Source organism: Trachypithecus francoisi, unplaced genomic scaffold, assembly GCF_009764315.1.
Source record: "Trachypithecus francoisi isolate TF-2019V2 unplaced genomic scaffold, Tfra_2.0 Lachesis_group0, whole genome shotgun sequence".
NCBI lineage: Eukaryota > Metazoa > Chordata > Mammalia > Primates > Cercopithecidae > Trachypithecus > Trachypithecus francoisi.
Window position 1 is genome coordinate 17,994,453 of NW_022681453.1, and position 22,881 is coordinate 18,017,333.

A 22,881-nucleotide genomic window follows, 5' to 3' on the forward strand; every position below is an offset into this window, starting at 1 on the left:
AAATGATCCACCCACCCAGGCCTTCCAAAGTGCTGGGATTATAGGCATGAGCCACTGCACCCAGCGTATTAGCTATGCTCTTGAGGTGATTTACATTTGTTGTGTCTGTGGGGCAGAAATACTGTACAGTGGTGTTGGCAGCTCTTCCTGATTTTGCTTTCAGTGACCTCAGGTTGGTAGCTTGAAATTAGTCATGGCAGGAGTATTCACACCACAGAAATGGGCTATTGCTACTAATCAGAGCTGATTGTTACTAATCCCAACCCTCCCAGAGCCAGTGGTGAAACACTGACCAGCACTCCACTGGAGATAAGATCATGCCCCAGGGAGCCTGAGCGGGGAGATAAAACCCTGCCCTGGAAGTCATCTGAGCTGTGCCCTGGCCCTAGTAAACAGCAGTCCTCTGACTGACCCACTGGCCCACCCACAGATGAGGAGCTCTATGCTGGTGTGTACATCGATTTTATGGGCACTGACGCAGCCATCTTCCGCACACTTGGAAAGCAGACGGCCATGCGCACGGATCAGTACAACTCCCGGTGGCTGAATGGTAAGCGCAGCCCCAGGAGCCCTTCCATGGCCATGTGTCTGGGATGCAGCAAGGAGGTCGCAAAGAAGCACATGTCGGGGGATTGGGGACATATTTAGCCTATGACTACCTGGGGCAGGGGTAGTTTCTTATCTGGAGAGGAGTTGGGGGTGTTCTTGTACCTGGCTGGGAATGTTGGAGAACATCAGAGGCATCATCAGAGTAGGGGCTCACCCAGCTGACCCCTGCTATCTGCAGACCCGTCGTTCATCCATGCTGAGCTCATTCCTGACAGTGCGGAGCGCAATGATGATAAGCTCTACTTCTTCTTCCGTGAGCGGTCGGCAGAGGCGCCACAGAGCCCCGCTGTGTATGCCCGCATTGGGCGCATTTGCCTGGTATGCATTGGCAGAGCCACCAGGCTGTCTCCTCCACCAGTTCTGCCTTCATCAGCCCTGCTTCAGCCAGGGCTTGGGGTCAAGAGCTGATCTGACCTGGCCTCTTGCCCCAACCCCCAGAATGATGACGGTGGTCACTGTTGCCTGGTCAACAAGTGGAGCACATTCTTGAAGGCGCGGCTCGTCTGCTCGGTCCCGGGCGAGGATGGCATTGAGACTCACTTTGATGAGCTCCGTGAGTGCCCAGCAGGCAGGCAGGGTGCTCTGGCTACAGCAAGAGGGATAGAGGCTGGATGGGTGGTCAGGGTGCCTTTGGTGGGCCCCCTCCCCTGTGCAGGAGTGGGTGAGGCCCAGGGGCTCCCACCCAAGGCACCCTCCAATACCTTCTCCCTCTGTCCCCAGAGGACGTGTTTGTCCAGCAGACCCAGGACGTGAGGAACCCTGTCATTTACGCTGTCTTTACCTCCTCTGGGTGAGGCTGGGGTCGGGGCCAGCAGTGGCAGGAAGTGGCCCCGTTGGGGGATTATAACTCGTGTAGGACCCTGGCACAGTGGTGAGCTGTGGGGAGGGGGCATTTGGGGAGGGACCCTGTCCCGCTCAGCAGCACCTGCCGTGCCCGCAGCTCCGTGTTCCGAGGCTCTGCCGTGTGTGTCTACTCCATGGCTGATATTCGCATGGTCTTCAACGGGCCCTTTGCCCACAAAGAGGGGCCCAACTACCAGTGGATGCCCTTCTCAGGGAAGATGCCCTATCCACGGCCGGGCACGGTAAGAACCCCACTCATCCTGCCTCTCCCCTTCGTCTTCTAAGAGGCCTCTGGGTCAGGCCCTCTGCAACATGGACCCCACCATCATGGCCCTCCCAGCCAGCAGAGGCAGTGAGCTGCAGTGCACACAGACGGGCCTTCACACACAGTTCAGGCTGTGGAGGAGCCCAGCCAGGATTCTGGGACAAAGATGGTGTGCTGGGTGCTCCTCAGAGGGTCCGCTGTGGAGCTGTCTGGGAGCCAAAGGTTGGAGGGAAGCGTCTTCCTGGAGGACACTGGAGGCAGGCTGGAGGTTGGCTCAGCTGAGGAACAGGAGGCAAAGAGCTGGGGAGGGGCAGGGCCAGGCCTCAGGCAGGGTCTCAGAGGTCACAGAGGTGTGTCACTTTATCTTGATGTGACACTGGGCTGATACAGGAGTCTAAACAGGAGAGCAGCGGATCTGATCAATGCAGTCTGACTCCATGTGGTCAGGACTGGGCTGGGGAAGCTGGTCTCAGCGGGGGACAGGGGAGGCTTCCCTCCAGAGGTAACCTGGAGTCAGAAGGATGGGCCAGATGTAAGCTGACCATGGTGGGGGCAGGCTGAGCCCAGGCTCAGGTGACAGCTTCAGGAAGGAGGAGAGTGAGCCTGGTGTGTGACAAGGACGTCAGGGCCTGCAGTCCAGCTGTGCAGGAGGGAGACGGGTGAGACCCTAGGAACAGCCAGAGAGAAAGGAGATGACAGGGTGGGGAGTGGGACATGGAAGGGAGTGGTTCGCTTGGCCAAATGCTGCCACGATGTTATAGCACATGAGGCCAGGGAGGTGGCTGTGGCATTTGACCACGTGGGACCTTGGCCAGAGCAGGACCTGTAGAGGTCGGGTGCAGGGCAGAAACCTGGAGAGGGGCTTTGGGGAGAGAAGCAGGTTGAGGTGGTGGGGACAGTGCAGCGGCCTCTTCTGAAGCTAATGGCTCCAGCCTGCACTGCCCAGGCAGCCTGGGACTGACACTCGCCACCTGTCCACAGTGCCCCGGTGGAACCTTCACACCATCTATGAAGTCCACCAAGGACTATCCTGATGAGGTGATCAACTTCATGCGCAGCCACCCACTCATGTACCAGGCCGTGTACCCTCTGCAGCGGCGGCCCCTGGTGGTCCGCACAGGTGCTCCCTACCGCCTCACCACTGTTGCTGTGGACCAGGTGGATGCAGCCGACGGGCGCTATGAGGTGCTTTTCCTGGGCACAGGTACCCACTGCTGCTCCCGGCCTCTCCCACGCTGGGCCCACCGGGTGCGGGGTGCAGATCCTTGGGGCTAGGGCTTGCCCTGCTAGGGCTTGCTGCAAGCTCATCAGAGTCACCTCTTCATCTTCATCCTTTGGTGCCTTCTCCCTATTGCTGGGATAACAGAGGCTAGGGGTGAGAAAACCCCATTCCCATTTCCATCCACAGGGGACCAGGAGAACAGGGACACTGGGCATCTGGAGACCTATGTATGTCAGGAAAGGGGTGGAGACAGATGTTAGACACCTCCAGGATACACAGGCCATACACATGCTCATGTGTGCACACACATGACACAGTGCACCCCCTACAGTTCCAGCAGCCCAAACACAGGAGAATGTGTGCCCCCGTGTCCTGTTCTCAGCAGGGCCCAAAATCAGTGTCTGGGTTGGTGGGGGCAGGCCCTGGCCATGACCCCCTATGTCCTGGGCCAGTCCCCTTTGACCTGGGGAACCTCTTCCACCTCGGCACAGAGCTCCAGCTCCAATGCCCTAGGGGGGTTTGGGCCCTGGTGGGGGAAGGGGCTGAGGCTGGTACCCCTTCCCCAGCATCCCCAGCCCCACTGAGGCCCTGCCCGGCCCGTTCCAGACCGCGGGACAGTGCAGAAGGTCATTGTGCTGCCCAAGGATGACCAGGAGATGGAAGAGCTCATGCTAGAGGAGGTGGAGGTCTTCAAGGTGGGTGTGACACCACCTAGTCCTGACCTCTTCACCTTGACCCTCCCCCAAGTCCCAGCCTCTGACCCAAGACCTCTAGGTCAGGGCAGGGAGGGAGTCCCTGGGGTCCCAAGCTGATCTTTATCTTTTTCTAGGATCCAGCACCTGTCAAGACCATGACCATCTCTTCCAAGAGGGTAAGTCTTTGGCCAGGTGGGCCAGGGATGGGGACAGGGCCTGCATCCCCTCAGGGTCATGCCCTTGGCACAGGAACGGGTAAATGGAGACATGGAACAGGGAAGAGGAGCCCGGCCTAGGTGGCTATTGGTGAGGCTGGCTGTGCGACAGGAACTGACAAGGCCCTACCCTTTGCTCCAGCAACAACTCTACGTGGCATCAGCCGTGGGTGTCACGCACCTGAGCCTGCACCGCTGCCAGGCGTATGGGGCTGCCTGTGCTGACTGCTGCCTTGCCCGGGACCCTTACTGCGCCTGGGATGGCCAGGCCTGCTCCCGCTATACAGCATCCTCCAAGAGGTGTGGATCCCTAGACACCTGGCACTTTAGCAACCAGACCCAGGGCCCTATCCTAGGGGATTGAGGGTGCATGTGATATTACCCTTGGGGAGTCTTATGGGTAAGACATCACTTCCCCGGGGAAAAAGGGCCCTGCCCTGGAGTCATCGGGGATACAGGGACCTGGGGGGACAAGCTTCCTGGGAGTACTCCTTCAGGGGCTATCCCCATTCAGGCGGAGCCGCCGGCAGGACGTCCGGCATGGAAACCCCATCAGGCAGTGCCGTGGGTTCAACTCCAATGGTGAGTATACTGGGCCTCACTGTGGGGTGCTGCTCACACTGCAGAGCCCCATGCAGCCCACGAAGCTGCTCACAGGGCCCCCACTGTACGGGTGTCCTGATGGCTAATGGGGGGTGGGGGCTAATGGAGATGGGATGTCCCTAGTTGCCCCCTCAAGGAATGGAGCCCCATCAACACAGAGCTCTACACTGGTGAGTGGGTTCCCCTTGGTGCCTGCCCCAAAGCAGCCAGCAGGTTGCCCGAAGGTGATGCTGCTTTTGCTCAACCCCTCTCACTCCACAGCCAACAAGAATGCCATGGAGTCTGTGCAGTATGGCGTGGTTGGCAGCGCAGCCTTCCTGGAGTGCCAGCCCCGCTCTCCCCAAGCCACTGTTAAGTGGCTGTTCCAGCGAGATCCTGGTGACCGGCGCCGAGAGGTGAGTGCCTGCGCCCAGTGCTGCACTATGGATGTGAGAATCCTTGTGCGGTGGTGAAATGTAGTAGAGGAGTGATCTGGAGCAACTCTCATGCTGTGAAACCCCTTCCAAGTTCCCTTCCCTACATGCAAATCCTTTGAGTGAAAACAGTTATGTGGAAACTCCATGGGACTGGCCTCATTCTATGGAAAGTGTTTCTAGGTATGCCTCTTCACATGAAAATTCCATATGCATACCACATTGGGGGTGTATCTTCTACAAAAACATCATGTGAGTGAGCTCCAGTATGTGGAAATTCTGTGGGATCCTCATTTTATGGAAATGCCCTATGCCCTACAGGTGTCCTTGTTTACATGGAAATTCTATGTGGTTATCCCAATTGGATATTCTCATTAAATGGAAATTCTGGCTGGGCATGTGGTGGCTCACGCCTGTAACCCCAACACTTTGGGAAGCCAAGGCAGGCAGATTGCTTGAGGTCAGGGGTTCGAGACCAGCCTGGGCAACATGGTGAAACCCTCTCTCTACCAAAAATACAACAATTAGCTGGACATAGTCATGCATATGGTCCCAGCTACTTGGGAGGCTGAGGTGGGAGGATGACTTGAGTCTGGGAGGCAGAGGTTGCAGTAAACTGAGATCATTCAACTGTACTCTAGCCTGAGCCAGACCCTGTCTCAAAAAAAAAAAAAAAAAAAAAAGGGAAATTCTGTGTGCGCTTCAAATTTTCCTCATTGTACAGAGTGTACAGACCATACCTCCTTATGGTCATCCCTCCTGAAATGGAAATCTGTACAGATGCCTTATTCAAATATCTCTCATTATGTGGAAACTTCATGTGGTTTTTCTGGCATATGGAAATCCCACGTGGGTGCCTCTACACAGAATGACCACAAAGGTGGTCTGATCTGGTCACTGGTTAGGGCCATAGGGTGGTCACAGAGCCTCTGAACCCCCTCTCCTTGCCCCTGCAGATTCGTGCAGAGGAGCGCTTCCTGCGCACAGAGCAGGGCTTGTTGCTTCGTGCCCTGCAGCTCAGCGATCGTGGCCTCTACTCCTGCACAGCCACTGAGAACAACTTTAAGCATGTCGTCACACGAGTGCAGCTGCATGTATTGGGCCGGGAAGCTGTCCATGCTGCCCTCTTCCCACCACTGGCCGTGAGCGCCCCGCCACCCCCAGGCGCAGGTCCCCCAACGCCTCCTTATCAGGAGCTGGCCCAGCTGCTGGCCCATCCAGAAGTGGGCCTCATCCACCAGTACTGCCAGGGTTACTGGCGCCATGTGCCCCCCAGCCCCAGGGAGGCTCCAGGGGCACCTCGGTCTCCTGAGCCCCGGGACCAGAAAAAGCCCCGGAACCGTCGGCACCACCCTCCGGACACATGAGGCCAGCTGCCTGAGCCCTGCCATGGGCCAGCCTAGCCCTTGTCCCTTTTAATATAAAAGATATATATATATATATAAATATATATATATAAAATATCTATATTCTATACACACCCTGCCCCTGCAAAGACAGTATTTATTGGTGGGTTGAATATAGCCTGCCTCAGTGGCAGCATCCTCCAAAACTTAGACCCATGTTGGTCAGAGACGGCAGAAAACAGAGCCAGCCTAAACAGGCTCAGCCAGTTGGTGGGGCCAGGCCAGGACCACACAGTCCCCAGACTCAGCTGGAAGTCTACCTGCTTGACAGCCTCCACCAAGATCTACAGGACAAAGGGAGGGAACAAGCCCTGCTCGAATGGGGCACGGACTGTCCATCTTTTCTGATGTGTGCTGTCACTGTCAACCTGTGCTGTGGCATAGACATGGATGCGAGGACCACTTTGGAGACTGGGGTGGCCTTAAGTGCACTCAGAGAAGGGAAGAAGGGGCCATCACAGGATGCCAGCCCCTGCCTGGGTTGGGGCCACTCAGCCACAGCCAGCCCCTTCCTGGGTATTTATTCTCTATTTATTGGGGATAGGAGAAGAGGCAGCCTGCCTGGGTGGGACAGCCGCTTCAGCCCCTTCTCCCCTCCCTGCCTGGCCAGGGCAGGGCCACCCCACTCTACCTCCTTAGCTCTCCCTGTGCCAGTTTGACTTGGAGGCTGGGAGCATAGCAGAGGGGCCAGGCCCAGGCAGGGCTGACGGGAGGCCCCAGCTCTGAGGGGAGGGAGTCCGTGGTAGAGGCCTGGGGCCAGTAGAGGCTCCTCAGGGCTTATGTCCACCACTTCAAGTAATTAGCTCTGGGGGCAGTTGGGTAGATGGGTGGGGGCTCCTGGCGGCCTTCTGCTGCCCAGGCCACAGCCGCCTTTGGGTTCCATCTTGCTAATAAACACTGGCTCTGGGACTAGACTTTGGCTTCTCTCCTTCATCGGGGGATTCACAGCCACATGTGGTGGGCCTGGGGAGCCAGGTGGGGGACCCAACATGTAGAAACCACATTTAGTTTGACAAACCTGGGCTGCTGCACCACCCCAAACACTTGGGCAGTGCGAAGAGCTGCAGAGCCCCCCCAGGGCCCACTCACTCCTCAGGGTCAGGGAGGGTGGATGGAGCCTGAAGTCTGAAAGTGGCACAAATGAAACGGCCTCACTCCTGGACAGATCCCCATCATCCAACAGGGTGGGTGTAGAAGCTGCCAGCCAGTGGTAGGAGCCAGCATTCACTTCCCACGCACACTATTTAGAGATAGCCGTTAGTGCTTGGTGTCTGGGGCCCCAGCACCCCCTTGTGGTCTCTTGAGTCTGTGGCAGAGTTGAGTGCTGAAAGGCAGCCAGGTTCCAGGGAAGGAGTCCAGCCAGGAAGCTCAGGGTGCCTGGAGGAGCCTTTGAGAGCCCAAGATTTGGGTTTTCCTATGGAAGTTGAGGGTGGGAAATCTCTAGAACCTGGGAGCTCAACACTTCAGGCTCAACCTGAACAGTTTCTGCCCAGCAGTGAGCCCTGCACCTGAACAGAGCACCAGACCCCCTAAGCTGAGGCAGGCAGGCCCTGGAGATAAACAAGCAGGCCTTGGCACACCCACATCAGAGACAGCAGGAGCAGGATAGGTGAGCCCCATTCCTCCATACCCCAGGGAATACCATACCTGCTCTGGGATGCAATTTCTCCACCTGACAACAGGCCTGCAAAACATTGTCTGGAAGAGCCTGGCCACCTCTGCAGATCAGAGACTTTGTTGCACCCAAATTCAAGTGTACATATAGGCACAGGCACCTGCAAGCACGCGTGCACACACACAGTCATACACAGGCAGAGATGGACACGCACAGGCACACATATGCTCAGGTACACACAGGCATGTTCACACCCCTGCATATAAGCAAGTGCACACGTGCAAACCTACACAAAATGCAAAACACACAAACTTATGTGTGCATGAAGAGAAGTACACAAAGCATATTCACACATGCATACACATGTATATACACGTGCACACATAAGCATGCACACAGGCACATGATTCCTATAAGCACATGCACTCACAAAGGCATAAACACATAGGCACACATGTACACACAGGTATTCATGCACGAACGTGTCAAGTTATTGCTCACTTGGGGCCAGTAAAAGACACACTCATGGCCGGGCAAGGTGGCTCACGCCTGAATCCCAGCACTTTAGGAGGCCGAGGTGGGCAGATCACAAGGTCAGGAGATCGAGACCTTCCTAGCCAATATGGTGAAACCCCGTCTTTACTAAACATATAAAAAAAATTAGCTGGATATGGTGGCACGTGCCTGTAATCCCAGCTGCTTGGGAGGTTGAGGCAGGAGAAGCTTGAACCAGGGAGTTGAAGGTTGCAGTGAGCCAAGATTGTGCCACAGCACTCAATCTGGTGACAGTGAAACTCTGTCTCAAAAAAAAAAAAATTAAAAATGCAGGGCACGATGGCTCACGCCTGTAATCCCAGCACTTTGGGAGGCCGAGGCGGGTGGATCACGAGGTCAGGAGATCGAGACCATCCTGGCTAACACGGTGAAACCCTGTCTTTACTAAAAATACAAAAAATTAGCCCGACGTGGTGGCAGGCACCTGTTGTCCCAGCTACTCAGGAGGCTGAGCCAGGAGAATGGCGTGAACCTGGGAGGCAGAGCTTGCTGTGAGCCAATATTGTGCCACTGCACTCCAGCCTGAGCGACAGAGAGAGACTCCATCCAAAAAAAAAAAAAAAAAAAAGACACATACACGGAAGCACACAGAGAAGATATGCATCCCCACCAGAGTCCGCTGGAAGCCGAGGACCTCCTTGGGGCAGCTCCAGCCTGTGATATGGGATGAATGCAATGCCCACTGTTTCCCTCTCTCTGGATTCCCTGCAGGTCATAAAATCCCAGTGTCACCCAGCCCTTCTTTTTTTTTTTTTTTTTTGAGACGGAGTCTCACTCTGTCGCCCAGGCTGGAGTGCAGTGGCGCGATCTTGGCTCACTGCAAGCTCCGCCTCCTGGGTTCAGGCCATTCTCCTGCCTCAGCCTCCCGAGTAGCTGGGACTAGAGGTGCTCACCACCGCGCCCGGCTAATTTTTTGTGTTTTTAGTAGAGACGGGATTTCACCGTGGTCTCGATCTCCTGACCTTGTGATCCGCCCGCCTCAGCCTCCCAAAGTGCTGGGATTACAGGCGTGAGCCACTGCTCCTGGCCACCCAGCCCTTCTTAACCACTTCCTCCTGTGTGACCCTTTGAGCCTCTACTTCCTCATCAGTAAAATGAGGCTGATGACATGGGCATCCATCCTCCAGGGCCAGTGTGAGCTTACAACAAGATAAGGAGTGGTGCTGAGCCTGGTGCTGGGCAGGCAGCAGGCATGTTTCTCCCAATTATGCCCTCTTGCTGCCAGCTCCACCTCTATCGTCCTCACCCCCAGGGCTCAAGGTTCTGCCTTCCCCTTTCTCAGCCCTGACCCTACCCACTCCCGGGCAGCACCAGGGCCTCTCCTGAAGGGTGGAGGGGGGTAGAAGGACAGCAGGGGTGCAGAGTCAGCAGTTGAGGGATTGGGGCTATGCCAGCCTGATTAGAAGGGTTGGGGGGCTGAGCTGGATTCACCTGTCCTTGTCTCTGATTGGCTCTTGGACACCCCTAGCCCCCAAATCCCACTAAGCAGCCCCACCAGGGACTGCACAGGTCCGTAGAGAGCCAGTTGATTTCAGGTCCTCCTGGGGCCAGAAGGGTGCCTGGGAGGCCAGGTTCTGAGGATCCCCTCCATCCAGAAGAACCACCTGCTCACTCTGTCCCTTCACCTGCTGCTGGGACCATGGGGGCTGGGGCCAGTGCTGAGGAGAAGCACTCCAGGGAGCTGGAAAAGAAGCTGAAAGAGGATGCTGAGAAGGATGCTCGAACCGTGAAGCTGCTGCTTCTGGGTAGGGGTGTGGGCCCCCGTGGGGCCACTGCCACCAGATCATTGGTCTGGAGGCAGGCAGGCAGCCCTTCTGTGAAGCAAGGGTTCCCTGGGAAGCAATATGAGCCTGCGACAGAGTAGGGCACAGGGTGGGAGCCCTGGCCAAGCAAGGCCAGGCCTGATAGGTGGTGTCCTATTCCCCCAAGGCTGGACATCTCACGAAGCCCCTCTCTAGACAGCTCTGCCTCAGGTGACCCACCCTCCCCAGAAGTGCGTGCCAACCACACTCTTGCACGAGTGTGTGAGGCTGACTTTTCTGTGGCTGGGCTCCCGCAAGCTTCATGCAGCCTTTGGTTTGATAGGCCTGCTGGGCAGTGCTCAGAAGCCAGGGGCCTCACTGGGAGCCTGTTATTGAGCTGCTACTTTGGGAAGGGGATGGTCATAGTCCTCCTGGGGGTGGGGAGTCTCTAGAACCACCCAGATCCACAAAGAATGGCCCTCAGGTGCCAGAGGGCTGTGGCTGGTAGACCTACAAAGCAGCCAACGGGTCTGGCAGTTGCTGAGGCCCAGTGGGAGTAGATAAAGCTGTGTCCACCAGACCATGGGCAGTGAGAAGAGATGGGGCTGATCCAGGCCTTCCTCAAGGTCACTGCCTGACCTCTCAAGGGGAAAGAGCAGCTTCAAGAGGGCCGGGCAGGCTCCACCCAAGCTCCCCAGGGTCTGGTCAACCAGCTGCAGGTGGGTGAGGAACCAAGCCAGTCCCACTTTCCCCCAAGGCAGAAAGGCTAAGCTGGAAATCTCATTAACTGTGCCCAACGCCCTCGCAGGGGCAAGCTCAGAAAGGATGTCAACTCTGCTCTCCCTGCTACCCAAAGGCGCTAATTCCCTCTGAGCCTCTTGGAGACACCCGCATCCCTTCAGGTGAAAAGCAAGGGATTTACCCGCCTCAAATAACCCAGTGCATGCGGTACCAGAGGCTCCCACGAGGTGGCAATGGCGCTTCGGGATTTCTTCATTGTAGTCTCAGCGTAATAAAGGCTGTCTGTGTCGGTGTCTTGGGGCCTCCCCGTCCCAGAACAGTTGAGATCGTTGATTCCCCTGGTTGGCTTCCTTTCTTCACTTTCCTGACACTTGCAAACCTTGTGCCTTCAGGGTGTCAGGACTTTCTTTGGACGGGTTGGGTAGGTGTGGCTACGGGGTGGGGGCTGACGCTCAGGCCTCTTCGCTGCCAGTCCACCCTGCCAACTTGGGAGGGCCCCGTCCTCCCAGCCTCTTTGGGGGACGGGGCAGGCGGTCAGCGCAGCTCTGAGGCGCCACTTCCCTTTCAGGTGCAGGTGAGTCCGGGAAGAGCACGATCGTCAAGCAGATGAAGTGAGTGCCCCTGCCTGTCCCGAGGTCCCTGGGGCTGGGTCCTTCCCCACTTCCCCGCGAGGCTCTGACCCTGCTCGCCTCGGCCTCAGGATTATCCACCAGGACGGGTATTCGCTGGAAGAGTGCCTCGAGTTCATCGCCATCATCTACGGCAACACGTTGCAGTCCATCCTGGCCATCGTGCGAGCCATGACCACACTCAACATCCAGTACGGAGACTCTGCACGCCAGGTGTGCCAGGAGGCGGGCTGAGCGGGCCTCTGGGGACTCGAGGCTCGCGGCTGGGCCCGAGTCCCTGGCCGCCACCAGCCACTCTCACCCTGCCCCCAGGACGACGCCCGGAAACTGATGCACATGGCAGACACCATAGAGGAGGGCACGATGCCCAAGGAGATGTCGGATATCATCCAGCGGCTGTGGAAGGACTCCGGTATCCAGGCCTGTTTTGAGCGCGCCTCGGAGTACCAGCTCAACGACTCGGCGGGCTAGTGAGTGCGTGGGCAGCGCGGGGCGCGGGGCGCAGGGGGCCCTCCACGCCTCCCCACCCACCCACGGCCCGGTCTCGCGCAGCTACCTCTCCGACCTGGAGCGCCTGGTAACCCCGGGCTACGTGCCCACCGAGCAGGACGTGCTGCGCTCGCGAGTCAAGACCACTGGCATCATCGAGACGCAGTTCTCCTTCAAGGACCTCAACTTCCGGTACGACCCACATGCCAGCCCGGGAGGTCACTGCCCCAGGCCCTATCCTGCCCCGGGGACCCCATCCCTGCGATAGACCCTGCCCCTTCCTGGATATCCCTGCAGCAGAAAGGGTAGTAGTCCCAGCCGAGAGCTCCCCGACCAGCACAGGTCGAGGGGATGCTGCCTGTTAGGCCCGGGGCACGGGTTCAGGCCCCCGCGGCCCCGCAGGATGTTCGATGTGGGCGGGCAGCGCTCGGAGCGCAAGAAGTGGATCCACTGCTTCGAGGGCGTGACCTGTATCATCTTCATCGCGGCACTAAGCGCCTACGACATGGTGCTGGTGGAGGACGACGAAGTGGTGCGTGCCAAGCAGGGCCTGTGTTCCAGGGGCGAGGAGGAGTTGCTGGCCCCTGGAGGCGGAGACGGCGCGCTGGGCGTGGGGAGGGCCCGGGAGGGGATGCGGGTCCCGGGCAGCCTGAGGAGGCCGAGAGGCATTCAGCAGGCCCATCTGGGGCAGTGCGGGGCGCCCTCTGAGAGCCAGCTGAACGGGAAGCCCCACGTGCCCGGGAGCCCAGACAGCAGGGGCTGCGGGTCGGACGCGACCCCCGGTGCCCAACAGCTGCTGCCCTCCTCAGAACCGCATGCACGAGAGCCTGCACCTGTTCAATAGTATCTGCAACCACCGCTACTTCGCCACGACGTCCATCGTGCTCTTCCTCAACAAGAAGGACGTTTTCTTTGAGAAGATCAAGAAGGCCCACCTCAGCATCTGTTTCCCGGACTACGATGGTGAGACGTCTGCACGGTCGCCAGGCTGCGCCCCCGCCCCACGATCGCGGCACGCGCCCCCGGCACAGGGAAGGAAGGGCTGGGCCGAGTGAGAGCTCCCGCCCCCCGCAGGACCCAACACCTACGAGGACGCCGGCAACTACATCAAGGTGCAGTTCCTCGAGCTCAACATGCGGCGCGACGTGAAGGAGATCTATTCCCACATGACGTGCGCCACCGACACGCAGAACGTCAAATTTGTCTTCGACGCTGTCACCGACATCATTATCAAGGAGAACCTCAAAGACTGTGGCCTCTTCTGAGGTAGGTCGCTGCCCTCTCCAGCCCCTTGCCTCAATACTCCAGCCCCGCCCCAGCTCCCCTCCCCACCCCACACCACGGCCCTGGCGTCCCACTCCCAAATCCTGGAGCCCACTGCCTCTAGGCCCCACCCCAGCTCCTCAGGCTCCACCTCACCGCCACAGGCCCCGCCCCACCCACAAGTCCCGCCCATTGAATTTATTTTGGCCCCGCTCCAAGACCTCAGGTGTCACAGCTTCCAGGGCCGCCTCCCCCCCGACCCACCACACACACAATGCCTAAACCCATTTATTTTGGGTCTCAGGGATGCTGACTGGGTTTCGTTTTCTCTTCACAGGTGCCTGAATTGATGCATGTCAGTCACTCTGAGACCTGGTAGCCCTAGCTGCCTTGCAGCCCCAACCACCAGGACCCTATTAGCCCCCAGGACTCCCAGGCTCCAGCCTGCCACATCACCAAAGCTCTGAGCCCTGCTAGCCTTGAGGCAGGGATCCTCCCCCATACCTCCCACAGTATCTCAGCGCCTCATGCCCCCAACCCCAGCCCTGCCCTTCACCGCCTGACTGCACTGGCCTCTAGTACTCACAGCAGCCAGTCCCAGCTAGGAACGGGTAGGACTTGGGGCAGCTGAAACTCACCGTGACTCAGCAGTGCCCAACTGACCAATCTTCCGCAGCTCTCCTGCCCCTGGGGGCCCACGACTCACCTGGTGGGTCTTGGCTCAACAAACAGCTCTCCCTCCCAGCATTTCATCAAGGACAGGGAATACCCCTCCCACACACAGGCCAGCTGCTCACCCTGCCACCTCCATGTGACAAGTTTGACACCAGTCTACCCAGAGACAGTGACTGTCCCTCCCGGCAGCCTCCAAAGTGTCCAAAGTCCAAGTTAGCTCTGGCCTGTGCGGTTCCCACATAAATACATTAGTGGGGAGGGGGCAGACCTGGGGGCCCTTGGGTGCCAGAGTGAGAAAAAACAGGATTCTTCCCCAAATACTAGGCTCAGAGCAACCTCTAGCCTTCTCCAGCAGGATCTGCTCCCTGTGTCCTTGGACACCAGATCCACACACCACTTCCTCACCCAAACACAGTACCCTGGGCTAGCTGGACAACAGGATGGCCTGTTAAGGGAGAGTACTGTTGACACCAGCTATGGCCAATAGCCGGGCTGTCCTGAGGGGTGGCTGGGGGCAGAATCCAGCTCCCTTCAATTAGCCCAGAGGACTCAGGATAGGACAAAGGCCCTGGCTGTGCCCAAAGGGGTCTACCTCAGGTGGGGTTACAAGCAAACCTGAGTGGCCCTCTTGTCCCTACACAGCAGCTTCTCTTGCCCCCTCCATTCAGGGTTCCCTGGCAGGGGAAGCTGAGAGCCATGCCTGAACTATCAGGGACAAAGGCCCATGTCCCCACATCCCTGCTGCCTCCTTCCTCATCCAGCACCAAATCTTTGCTTATGTCCACAGGCCAAGGCCTGTGCTGCAGTCGGGGACAAGGAGCTTCCGTCTGGCAAGGCTGGGGCACAATTTGCACTCCCCTCAGCTAGATGTGCAGACTCAGTAATAAACCTTTGCATCAGGCCCCAGCTGTCCTTTCTTGGTGGAGGGCTTAATTATCACAAGTCATGGGCATTTATTAAGTGCCCGGTGCTGGGCTGGGCATGAAGTGGGAAGATGGCCCCTCCCAGGAAGAAGTACCTGGCCTGACAAGGTGGGGCACTCTTGTGGGTATGGAACCAACTCATGGCTTTTGATGGGGGTTGAGGAGAGAGGAGTTGTGGAAAATGTTCACTGGGACAGTCTTGGATCAAGAGGGAGTTTTGAGGTGGAGGCTCATTCTGGCAGGGACAGTAGTTGTACCAGCCCTAGAAACATGGGCTCATGGCCACAGGAGTTCAGTGGAGCAAGAACAGGAGAGGAGAGACGTGGACAGGTACCCAAAGCCAGTTGGAGGGCCTGGGCTTTCTCAGAAGGTGATGGAGAGTCTTGGAAGCCCTCAAGGCAGGAACATAATTGCAGTGCTGGCATTAGGGTGAGGGAAGTGAGGCACACTCACCTCGTGTGCAAAATTTAAGGCGATGTCAAAAAATTTAGTAACCAAGATAAATAATATTAGTATAATATTTTTAAAAATCAAAATAAATGCAAAACATCACAACGAACGAAATATCAAAATCCAACAGAGGATCCAACAGAGGCATGCCAAGATATATTGCGGCCTGAAGCAAAGGGAAAGCTCTTAGTTGCTATTATGTTTGTAGGGATTTTTTTGCCAGTTTTAAAATTACATGTATCATAAAGTTTACCATCTCAACCACTTGCCAGTGTACAGTTTGGTGGTGTTAAGTACATTCATAATGTTGTACAACCACCACAATTGCTCATCTCTGGAACTCCTTTGCTCTTGAAAAACTGAAACTCTGTACCCATGAAAAAATAACCCCCCATTCCTGCCTTCCCCCGGTCATGGCACCACCATTCTACTTTCCTTCTCTATGAATGTGACTGCTCTAAGTGCCTCAGATGTGTGGGTCCATGGAGTCTTTGTCTTTTCGCAACTGGCTCATTTCACTTAGCATCATGTCTTCAAGGTTTATCCATGTGTAGCACGTGGCAGAATCTCCTTCCTTTTAAAGGTTGTATATATTCCACACTTTGTTTATTCATTCATCTATTGATCAATGGTTACATCTGCCTTTTGGCTATTATGAATAATGCTGCTATGAACGTGGGTGTACAAATCTCTCTCTCAGCCTCTGTTTTTTATTATTTTGGGTGTATACCCAGAAATGGAACTGGCAAATCATATGGGGAATCATTTTTTTTTTTTTTTTGAGATGGGGTCTCTTTCTGTCACCAGCTTGGAGTGCAGCGGCAAGATCTCGGCACCCTGCAACCTCCACTTCTCAGGTTCAAGCGATTATCCTACCTCAGCCCCCTGAGTAGCTGGGACTACAGGCACATGCCACCACGCCCAACTAATTTTTGTGTTTTTAGTAGAGACGGGATTTCACCATGTTGGCCAGGATGGTCTCAATCTCTCTTGATCTCAGGTGATCCGCCCGCCTCAGACTCTCAGAGTGCTGGGATTACAGGTGTGAACCACTGCAACCGGCCTCATAAGGTGAATCTATTTTTATTTTATTATTTATTTATTTATTTATTTATTTATTTTGAGATGGAGTTTTGCTCTTGTTGCCCAGGCTGGAGTGGCAATGGCATGATCTCGGTTCACCGCAACCTCTGCCTCCTGGGTTCAAGCAATTCTGCCTCAGCCTCCCAAGTAACTGGGATTACAGGCATGTGCCACCACACCTGGCTAATTTTGTATTTTTAGTACAGACGGGGTTTCACCCCCCTCTGTCGGGACCAGGCTGGTCCCGAACTCCCGACCTCAGATGATCTGCCCGCCTTGGCCTCCCAAAGTGCTGGGTTTACAGGCCTGAGCAACTGCGCCTGGCCCCGCCCCCTCTTTTTTTTTTTTTTTTTTGAGATGGAGTCTCACTCGGTAGCCCAGGCTGGAGTGCAGTGGCTTGATCTCAGCTCACTGAAATCTCTGCCTCCCAGGTTCAAGCGATTCTCCTGCCTCAGTCTCCGGAGAAGCTGGGAGTATAGGCACCCGCAACCATCCCCGGCTAATTTAGTAGAGATGGGGTTTCACCATGTTGGCCAGGCTGGTCTTGGACTCCTGACCTCAAGAGATCCGCCCACCTAGGCCTCCTGAAGCGCTGGGATTATAGGCATGAGCTGCTGCACTCCGCCTACATTTAATATTTTGAGGAACAGTTTTCCACAGCAGCCATACCATTTTACATTCCCACCAACAGTGCACAGGTGGTCCACCTTTCTCTACATCTTTGTGAACTCTTGTTATTTTCTGGGTTTTGTTTTGTTTGAGATGGGGTCTCGCTCTGCCACCCAGGCTGGAGTGTAGTGGTGCAATCTCGGCTCTGCAACCTCCGCGTCTCGGGTTCAAGCAATTCTCCTGTCTCAGCCTCCCGAATAGCTGGGACTACAGCTTCACGCCACCACGCCTGGCTAATTTTTTTTTTTTTTTTTTTTTTTTTTTTTTTTTTGAGACGGAGTCTGGCTCTCGCGCCCAGGCTGGAGTGCAGTGGCCGGATCTCAGCTCACTGCAAGCTCCGCCTCCTGGGCTTACGCCATTCTCCTGCCTCAGCCTCCCGAGGAGCTGGGACTACAGGCGCCTGCCATGTCACCCGGCTAGTTTTTTGTATTTTTTTTAGTAGAGACGGGGTTTCAACGTGTTAGCCAGGATGGTCTCGATCTCCTGACCTCGTGATCCGCCCATCTTGGCCTCCCAAAGTGCTGGGATTACAGGCTTGAGCCACCGCGCCCGGCCTTTTTTTTTTTTTTTTTTTTTGAGACGGAGTTTCACTCTTGTTGCCCAAGCTGGAGTGCAATGCTGCTGCGATCTTGGCTCACTGCAACCTCCGCCTCTGGGTTCAAGCATTTCCTCTGCCTCAGCTTCCCAAGTAGCTGGGATTATAGGCATGTGCCACCACATCTGGTTAATTTTGTGTTTTTGGTAGAGACGAGGTTTCTCCATGTTGGTCAGGCTGGTCTCAAACTCCTGACCTCAAGTGATCCACCCGCCTCGGTCTCCCAAAGTGCTGGGATTACAGGCATGAGCCACTGCACCTGGCCTATTTTTCTTTTTTAATAGTAGTATCTCTTGGTAGTTTTGATTTGCATTTTCCTACTGCTTAGTGATGTTGAGAATCTTTTCCTGTGCTTATTGGCCATCTGTATATCTTCTTTGGAGAAATGCCTGTTCACATCCTTTGCCCATTTTTGAATTATTTTAATGTTGTTGTTGAGTCTTAGAAGTTGTCTATATATTCTGGAGAATAATTCCTTATCAGAGATAGGATTTGCAAATTTTTTCCCCACTCTGTGGGTTGCCTTTCAAACTCGTTTTATGTATTTTTAATGGTTGTTTTTTTTCCAGAACATTAAATAGTTGAAAAAACTTGAAAAAGTAGGTATGTTAAAACTCACATTATTTTAAGTTAAAATATTTTATTTATAACTTAAACAGAATCTTTTTTTTTTTTTTTTTTTTTTTTGAGATGGAGTCTCACTCTGTCACCCAGGCTGGAGTGCAGTGACCCAATCTCGGCTCACTGCAAGCTCTGCTGCCCGGGCTCACACCATTCTCTTGCCTCAGTCTCCTGAGTAGCTGGGACTACAGGCGCCTGCCACCACACCCGGCTAATTTTTTTTGTAGTTTTAGTAGAGACGGGGTTTCACCATGTTAACCAGATGGTCTCGATCTCCTGACCTCGTAATCCACCCACTTTAGCCTCCCAAAGTGCTGGGATTACAGGTGTGAGCCACCACACCCGGCCTTTTTTTTCTTTTTTCTTTTTGAGATGGAGTTTCACTTGCGTTGCCCAGGCTGGAGTGCAATGGTGCAATCTTGGCTCACCGCAACTTCCGCCTCCTGGGTTCAAGCGATTCTCCTGCCTCAGCCTTCCGAGTAACTGGGATTACAGGCATGTGCCACCACACCTGTCTAATTTTGTATTTTTAGTAGAGACAGGGTTTTTCCATGTTAGTCAGGCTAGTCTTGAACTTCCGACCTCAGGTGATCCGCCCGCCTCACCTCCCAAAGTGCTGAGATTGCAGGCATGAGCCACTGTGCCTAGCCAGAATTTCTTATAATTCTATTTTCCTGGGTTTAATGGAGACAAAAATAACCAATAATATTTTCAAAATTTGCTTCTTGAAAAAATAATTATTAAAAGTTTTCATTAAGGCTGGGCGTGGTGGCTTATGACTGTAATCCTAGCATTTTGGGAGGCAGAGGGGGAAGAATCACCTGAGGTCAGGAGTTCGAGACCAGCCTGGCCAACATGGTGAAACCCCATCTCTACTAAAAACACAAAAATTAGCTGGGTGTGGTGGCACATCCCTGTAGTCCCAGCTACTCGTGAGGCTGAGGCAGGAGAACTGCTGGAGCTGGGAGGCAGAGGTTGCACTGAGATTGTGCCACTGCGTGACAGAGGGAGACTCTGTCTCAAAAAAAAAAAATTTTTTTTTTTCATTAGAACACGTATATAGGGGCACATCTTTTTCCTGGAGCCAGTGTGAGTTTGGAGGAGGAGAAGAGTGTGGCTAGGGTCCCCATGAGGCATAGGTTATGTCTCCATTATCTGACAAAACCAAGGCTACAAGGCGAGGGGCTCAGTGACATGGGTTGGGGTCTGAGTGGTTGAGCAAGCACAGGCAACGCCCCCACCAAGCCCATATTGCAAAGGAGTGTTGGATGGGCTGAATTTGCAGGACCTGTAGTGCTTGGGAGAGATGCCCAGGAGGCTGACTGATACTCAGTGCTGGACAGAAAGCTAAGTGTAGGCGGCATCCTCAATGTCCAGGTGGTAGGGAGCTGTGAGCCTGTGGGAGGCTGGAGAGGTGAGCATGAGGGCACCCAGGACTGAACACAGGAAGAACACTGGATGGGGTTGGGAGGCCAGCGCATATGTGGGCAGTGATATTGGTGCTGCTCAGAAGACTGGGCATGGGGGGGGAGGATCTGGCCAGTGGTGCAAGACCCTTGCTGGGTGCTGTTGGCCTGACTGAGCCAGGGCTGTTCATCTCTACTAAGGACCCGCTCCCTAGTTTGCTAGAGTGAGGTGGGATTCGGGTAGTGACAGAGGGAGGTAGTGGGCATGGGATAGGAGGCCTTGAGGAGCTGGAAGTGTTAGGCTTGAGTGGGAGGAAGCTGTCAGGAGAGGTGACTTAGCAGGGCCTTCTGCATAGCCACCTTGTCTTGGCAGAAAGGTAATGCGCTCCCCGGCCTTCCTGGGCAAGGGACAGAAGAGCCCCAACAACATGCAGGGGCTGGACCCTGCCCTCCAGATGGTCCCACCCACATATGCTTCTGACCTTGGGGTCTGGGATTCAGGGTCGGTACTCACGGATTCTGTGAGTTGGGGACACTGCCTGGCCTCAAACTGCCCTGTCCATGGCCAGCAAGTGCAGAAAGGCCCTGAGTCTCCCAGCCTGAAACCTGCTTAGCCCTGCTCACCACACCAGTGTAATTACACCCTAAGGAGCAGGATCAATGGGTACCTGATGCCTGATTCATAGTCCAGTGCAGAGGATCAGAGAGCACTGGCCCAGAGTCAGCACAGTGGCCACACCCCAGTCTTGTAGGTGGGGGGCATTTACTGTGGTCACCTCAGCCACCACCATCCCTACCTGACCTACAACCTCAAGGTGCCCCTGAGGGCCCCCACAGCCTTCAGCTCTGGCTCTGCCGGGACTAACCTGGCCCGGCCACCGACCAGAGATTAGACAAGCCTGGTGGACAGTTAATGCCGCTGACGTCAGGGCCTGGCCGGGTGGCCACTAGGGGTTTGGGCCCTCCCACAGGCAGTAGCACAGTCCATGTGACCAGGGCTTATTAAGCCGCTTCAGTGGCCAGAGAAGCTGGGGGCCAGATCTCAGGAGAGAGAGGGTAGGCATGTCAGGGCTGTGGGGGTGAGGCCTTAGCCATGAGGTCACCAGTTCCGGGGGCCCAGGCTGGGGAAGGGCTGGATAAGAGGGTTGCCTATGGGTCCCCTCCATACTTCTACACTCTGTGTTGTGGCAATAAAGCCCTGTTCATGCCCAAAGAGTAGCCTCCCAGGCACCAAACTGAGCAGAGCATAGTCAGCAGCTGAGGTGTAGTAATAGACCCTGAGGTGTAGGGGTGACAACCACCTTCTCCTGAGGATTTCAAACTCCCGATCACGAGCCCAGAAGGAGCGTGCTGCCCTGCACGCAGCCCTCCGCCCACCAGGGCTAGCCTGACCCCCAGGCTCCTTTTCCCTCCAGCCGAGCTCCTTTCTCCACCCATGGTGCCCTGTCCCTCCCCACCCTGGCTTGTGCCTTCTTCCCCTTGGCAGAGCAAGTCCGTGGGTTGCTTCGCCATCAGGCTCTCCTTGATTTGCGCCCTCCAAGCTTGCAGGCATTTTCACTTCTAGACCACCTGGAGATAGTGCTTGGAGACACTAGGGCTGGGGCTGTGTGGATGGGGTGACAAGAGCAGCAAGAGCAACCATTGTTGGACTAGCTGGCTCTTCACGATGACTCAAGCAGGGTTCTCAGAGGTGATCTATGAGGATGATGAAGGACAAGTAGGAGTCTGCCAAGGAGGTCGGACAGGGTAGGGAAACTTCAGCCCTGGGAAGTACGAGGGCAGAGGCACAAGAGCATGAAAGCTAGCAAGTTCAGGCCGGGCGCGGTGGCTCAAGCCTGTAATCCCAGCACTTTGGGAGGCCGAGACGGGCGGATCACGAGGTCAGGAGATCGAGACCATCCTGGCTAACACGGTGAAATCCTGTCTCTACTAAAAAATACAAAAAAACTAGCTGGGCGAGGTGGCGGGCGCCTGTAGTCCCAGCTACTCGGGAGGCTGAGGCAGGAGAATGGCGTGAACCCGGGAGGCGGAGGTTGCAGTGAGCTGAGATCCGGCCACTGCACTCCAGCCTGGGCGACAGAGCAAGACTCCGTCTCAAAAAAAAAAAAAAAAAAAAGAAAGCTAGCAAGTTCTGCAAAGAGCAGGAACGTGTACAGCGAGGCCAGCCAGGCCCGGGAGAGGTGGAGAGGGCTGCTGGGAGCAGGTGGGGAAATATGAGTGAGACCAGCCAGGTGTGGGGGCAGGAGCTGCAGGGGTCTGAGGAGTCAGGGGAGACAGATACTGGGCTCTGGAAGGGCTGGGTTGGAGGCAAAGATGGGGCATTGCTGTTGGAGATGGTCTTGGGGCACTGTGTGGACAGCATGTTAACAGAGGTGGTGGCATGGTGAAAAGAGGCGGCCTAGCTAGTGGCTAAGAGTTCATTACTAGAAAGGAAGGAGGAGAGCCAAGGGCTATCGGTGCCCTGGAAGGAGGATGTGAGTGGTCCTGGAGCCCTGAGCTCTGCTGCACGGGTCTGGCAGTCTTTCAGGCCTGGGTTTAAGTTTGCGGAGATGGGGCAGTGGAGGCGGAGGCTGGGCTGAAGCCTGGGATAAAGCTTCCCCCATCCTCCATCCCAAGAGGCCGCCTGCAACCCTGCGGTTGCTCGGATGGACATTCCCTCCAGCCTCTGGGAGAAGGCGACCAGCAGCTCTCAGAGCCACATCCTAGCTGTCCAGCTGTCCAGCCACCACAGGCTGGGCCGGGAGATTCGGCAGGTGGCGGGAAAGGCCTCGGAGCTGTGTTTGCCCTGGCTAGGGCCCAGGCCTAGCAACAACAAACAGTCAACCCCTCCCCCAGCCTGGCCACAACTGGTCTGACCCAGGGACCCCACATCATACCCGCCTCTGGGCCTCCCACAGCAGCCCAGCCCAGCCAGCCCCTGCTTCCTCCAGTCTAGATTGAGGACCCCAACACCCATATCCCAGGTGACCTTGAGCCAGCCCTGGCCCCTCATGAACTGCCAGTGAGAGCCACCAGCCCTTTGCAGACAGCTCCTGTGAGCATCCAGGGTGTCTGCAGGTAGGAGGTTGAGAGGTGGGAGGCAGGCCTGAGACCCTCCTCAGCACCTCTTCTATATGGCTCTGTCCCATGGCAGAACCATGTCCTTTTGGAGGGT

At 55.8% G+C, this 22,881-nt stretch overlaps 2 protein-coding genes across 5 annotated transcripts in view; both read left to right on the forward strand.

Annotated features, from left to right (window-relative positions):
• SEMA3F (semaphorin 3F) overlaps positions 1–7,185 on the forward strand; it is a 34,848-nt gene extending 27,663 nt beyond the window's left edge. For all 3 annotated transcript variants that reach the window (XM_033208101.1, XM_033208096.1, XM_033208111.1), the window contains 12 exons: positions 431–550; positions 788–927; positions 1,048–1,162; positions 1,330–1,399; positions 1,550–1,694; positions 2,699–2,921; positions 3,546–3,634; positions 3,769–3,810; positions 3,992–4,149; positions 4,364–4,431; positions 4,714–4,847; positions 5,822–7,185. In XM_033208101.1, the coding sequence (XP_033063992.1) occupies positions 431–550; positions 788–927; positions 1,048–1,162; positions 1,330–1,399; positions 1,550–1,694; positions 2,699–2,921; positions 3,546–3,634; positions 3,769–3,810; positions 3,992–4,149; positions 4,364–4,431; positions 4,714–4,847; positions 5,822–6,232 (1,715 nt within the window). In that variant the 3' untranslated portion in view covers positions 6,233–7,185. The remainder of the gene's footprint in view (positions 1–430; positions 551–787; positions 928–1,047; positions 1,163–1,329; positions 1,400–1,549; positions 1,695–2,698; positions 2,922–3,545; positions 3,635–3,768; positions 3,811–3,991; positions 4,150–4,363; positions 4,432–4,713; positions 4,848–5,821) is intronic.
• Positions 7,186–9,460: 2,275 nt separating this feature from the next.
• On the forward strand, positions 9,461–16,047 carry GNAT1 (G protein subunit alpha transducin 1). Of its 2 annotated transcripts, none has more exons than XM_033208132.1 (9): positions 9,461–10,186; positions 11,493–11,535; positions 11,625–11,766; positions 11,866–12,023; positions 12,106–12,234; positions 12,445–12,574; positions 12,852–13,005; positions 13,117–13,308; positions 14,768–16,047. In XM_033208132.1, exons 1-8 carry the CDS (start codon positions 10,081–10,083, stop codon positions 13,305–13,307), a joined length of 1,053 nt encoding a protein of 350 aa, XP_033064023.1. In that variant the 5' UTR covers positions 9,461–10,080; the 3' UTR covers position 13,308; positions 14,768–16,047. The 2 variants fall into 2 exon arrangements, with proteins under 2 accessions (XP_033064023.1, XP_033064014.1); XM_033208123.1 differs by having other exon boundaries at positions 13,643–14,882.
• The last annotated feature ends 6,834 nt before the right edge of the window (positions 16,048–22,881 follow it).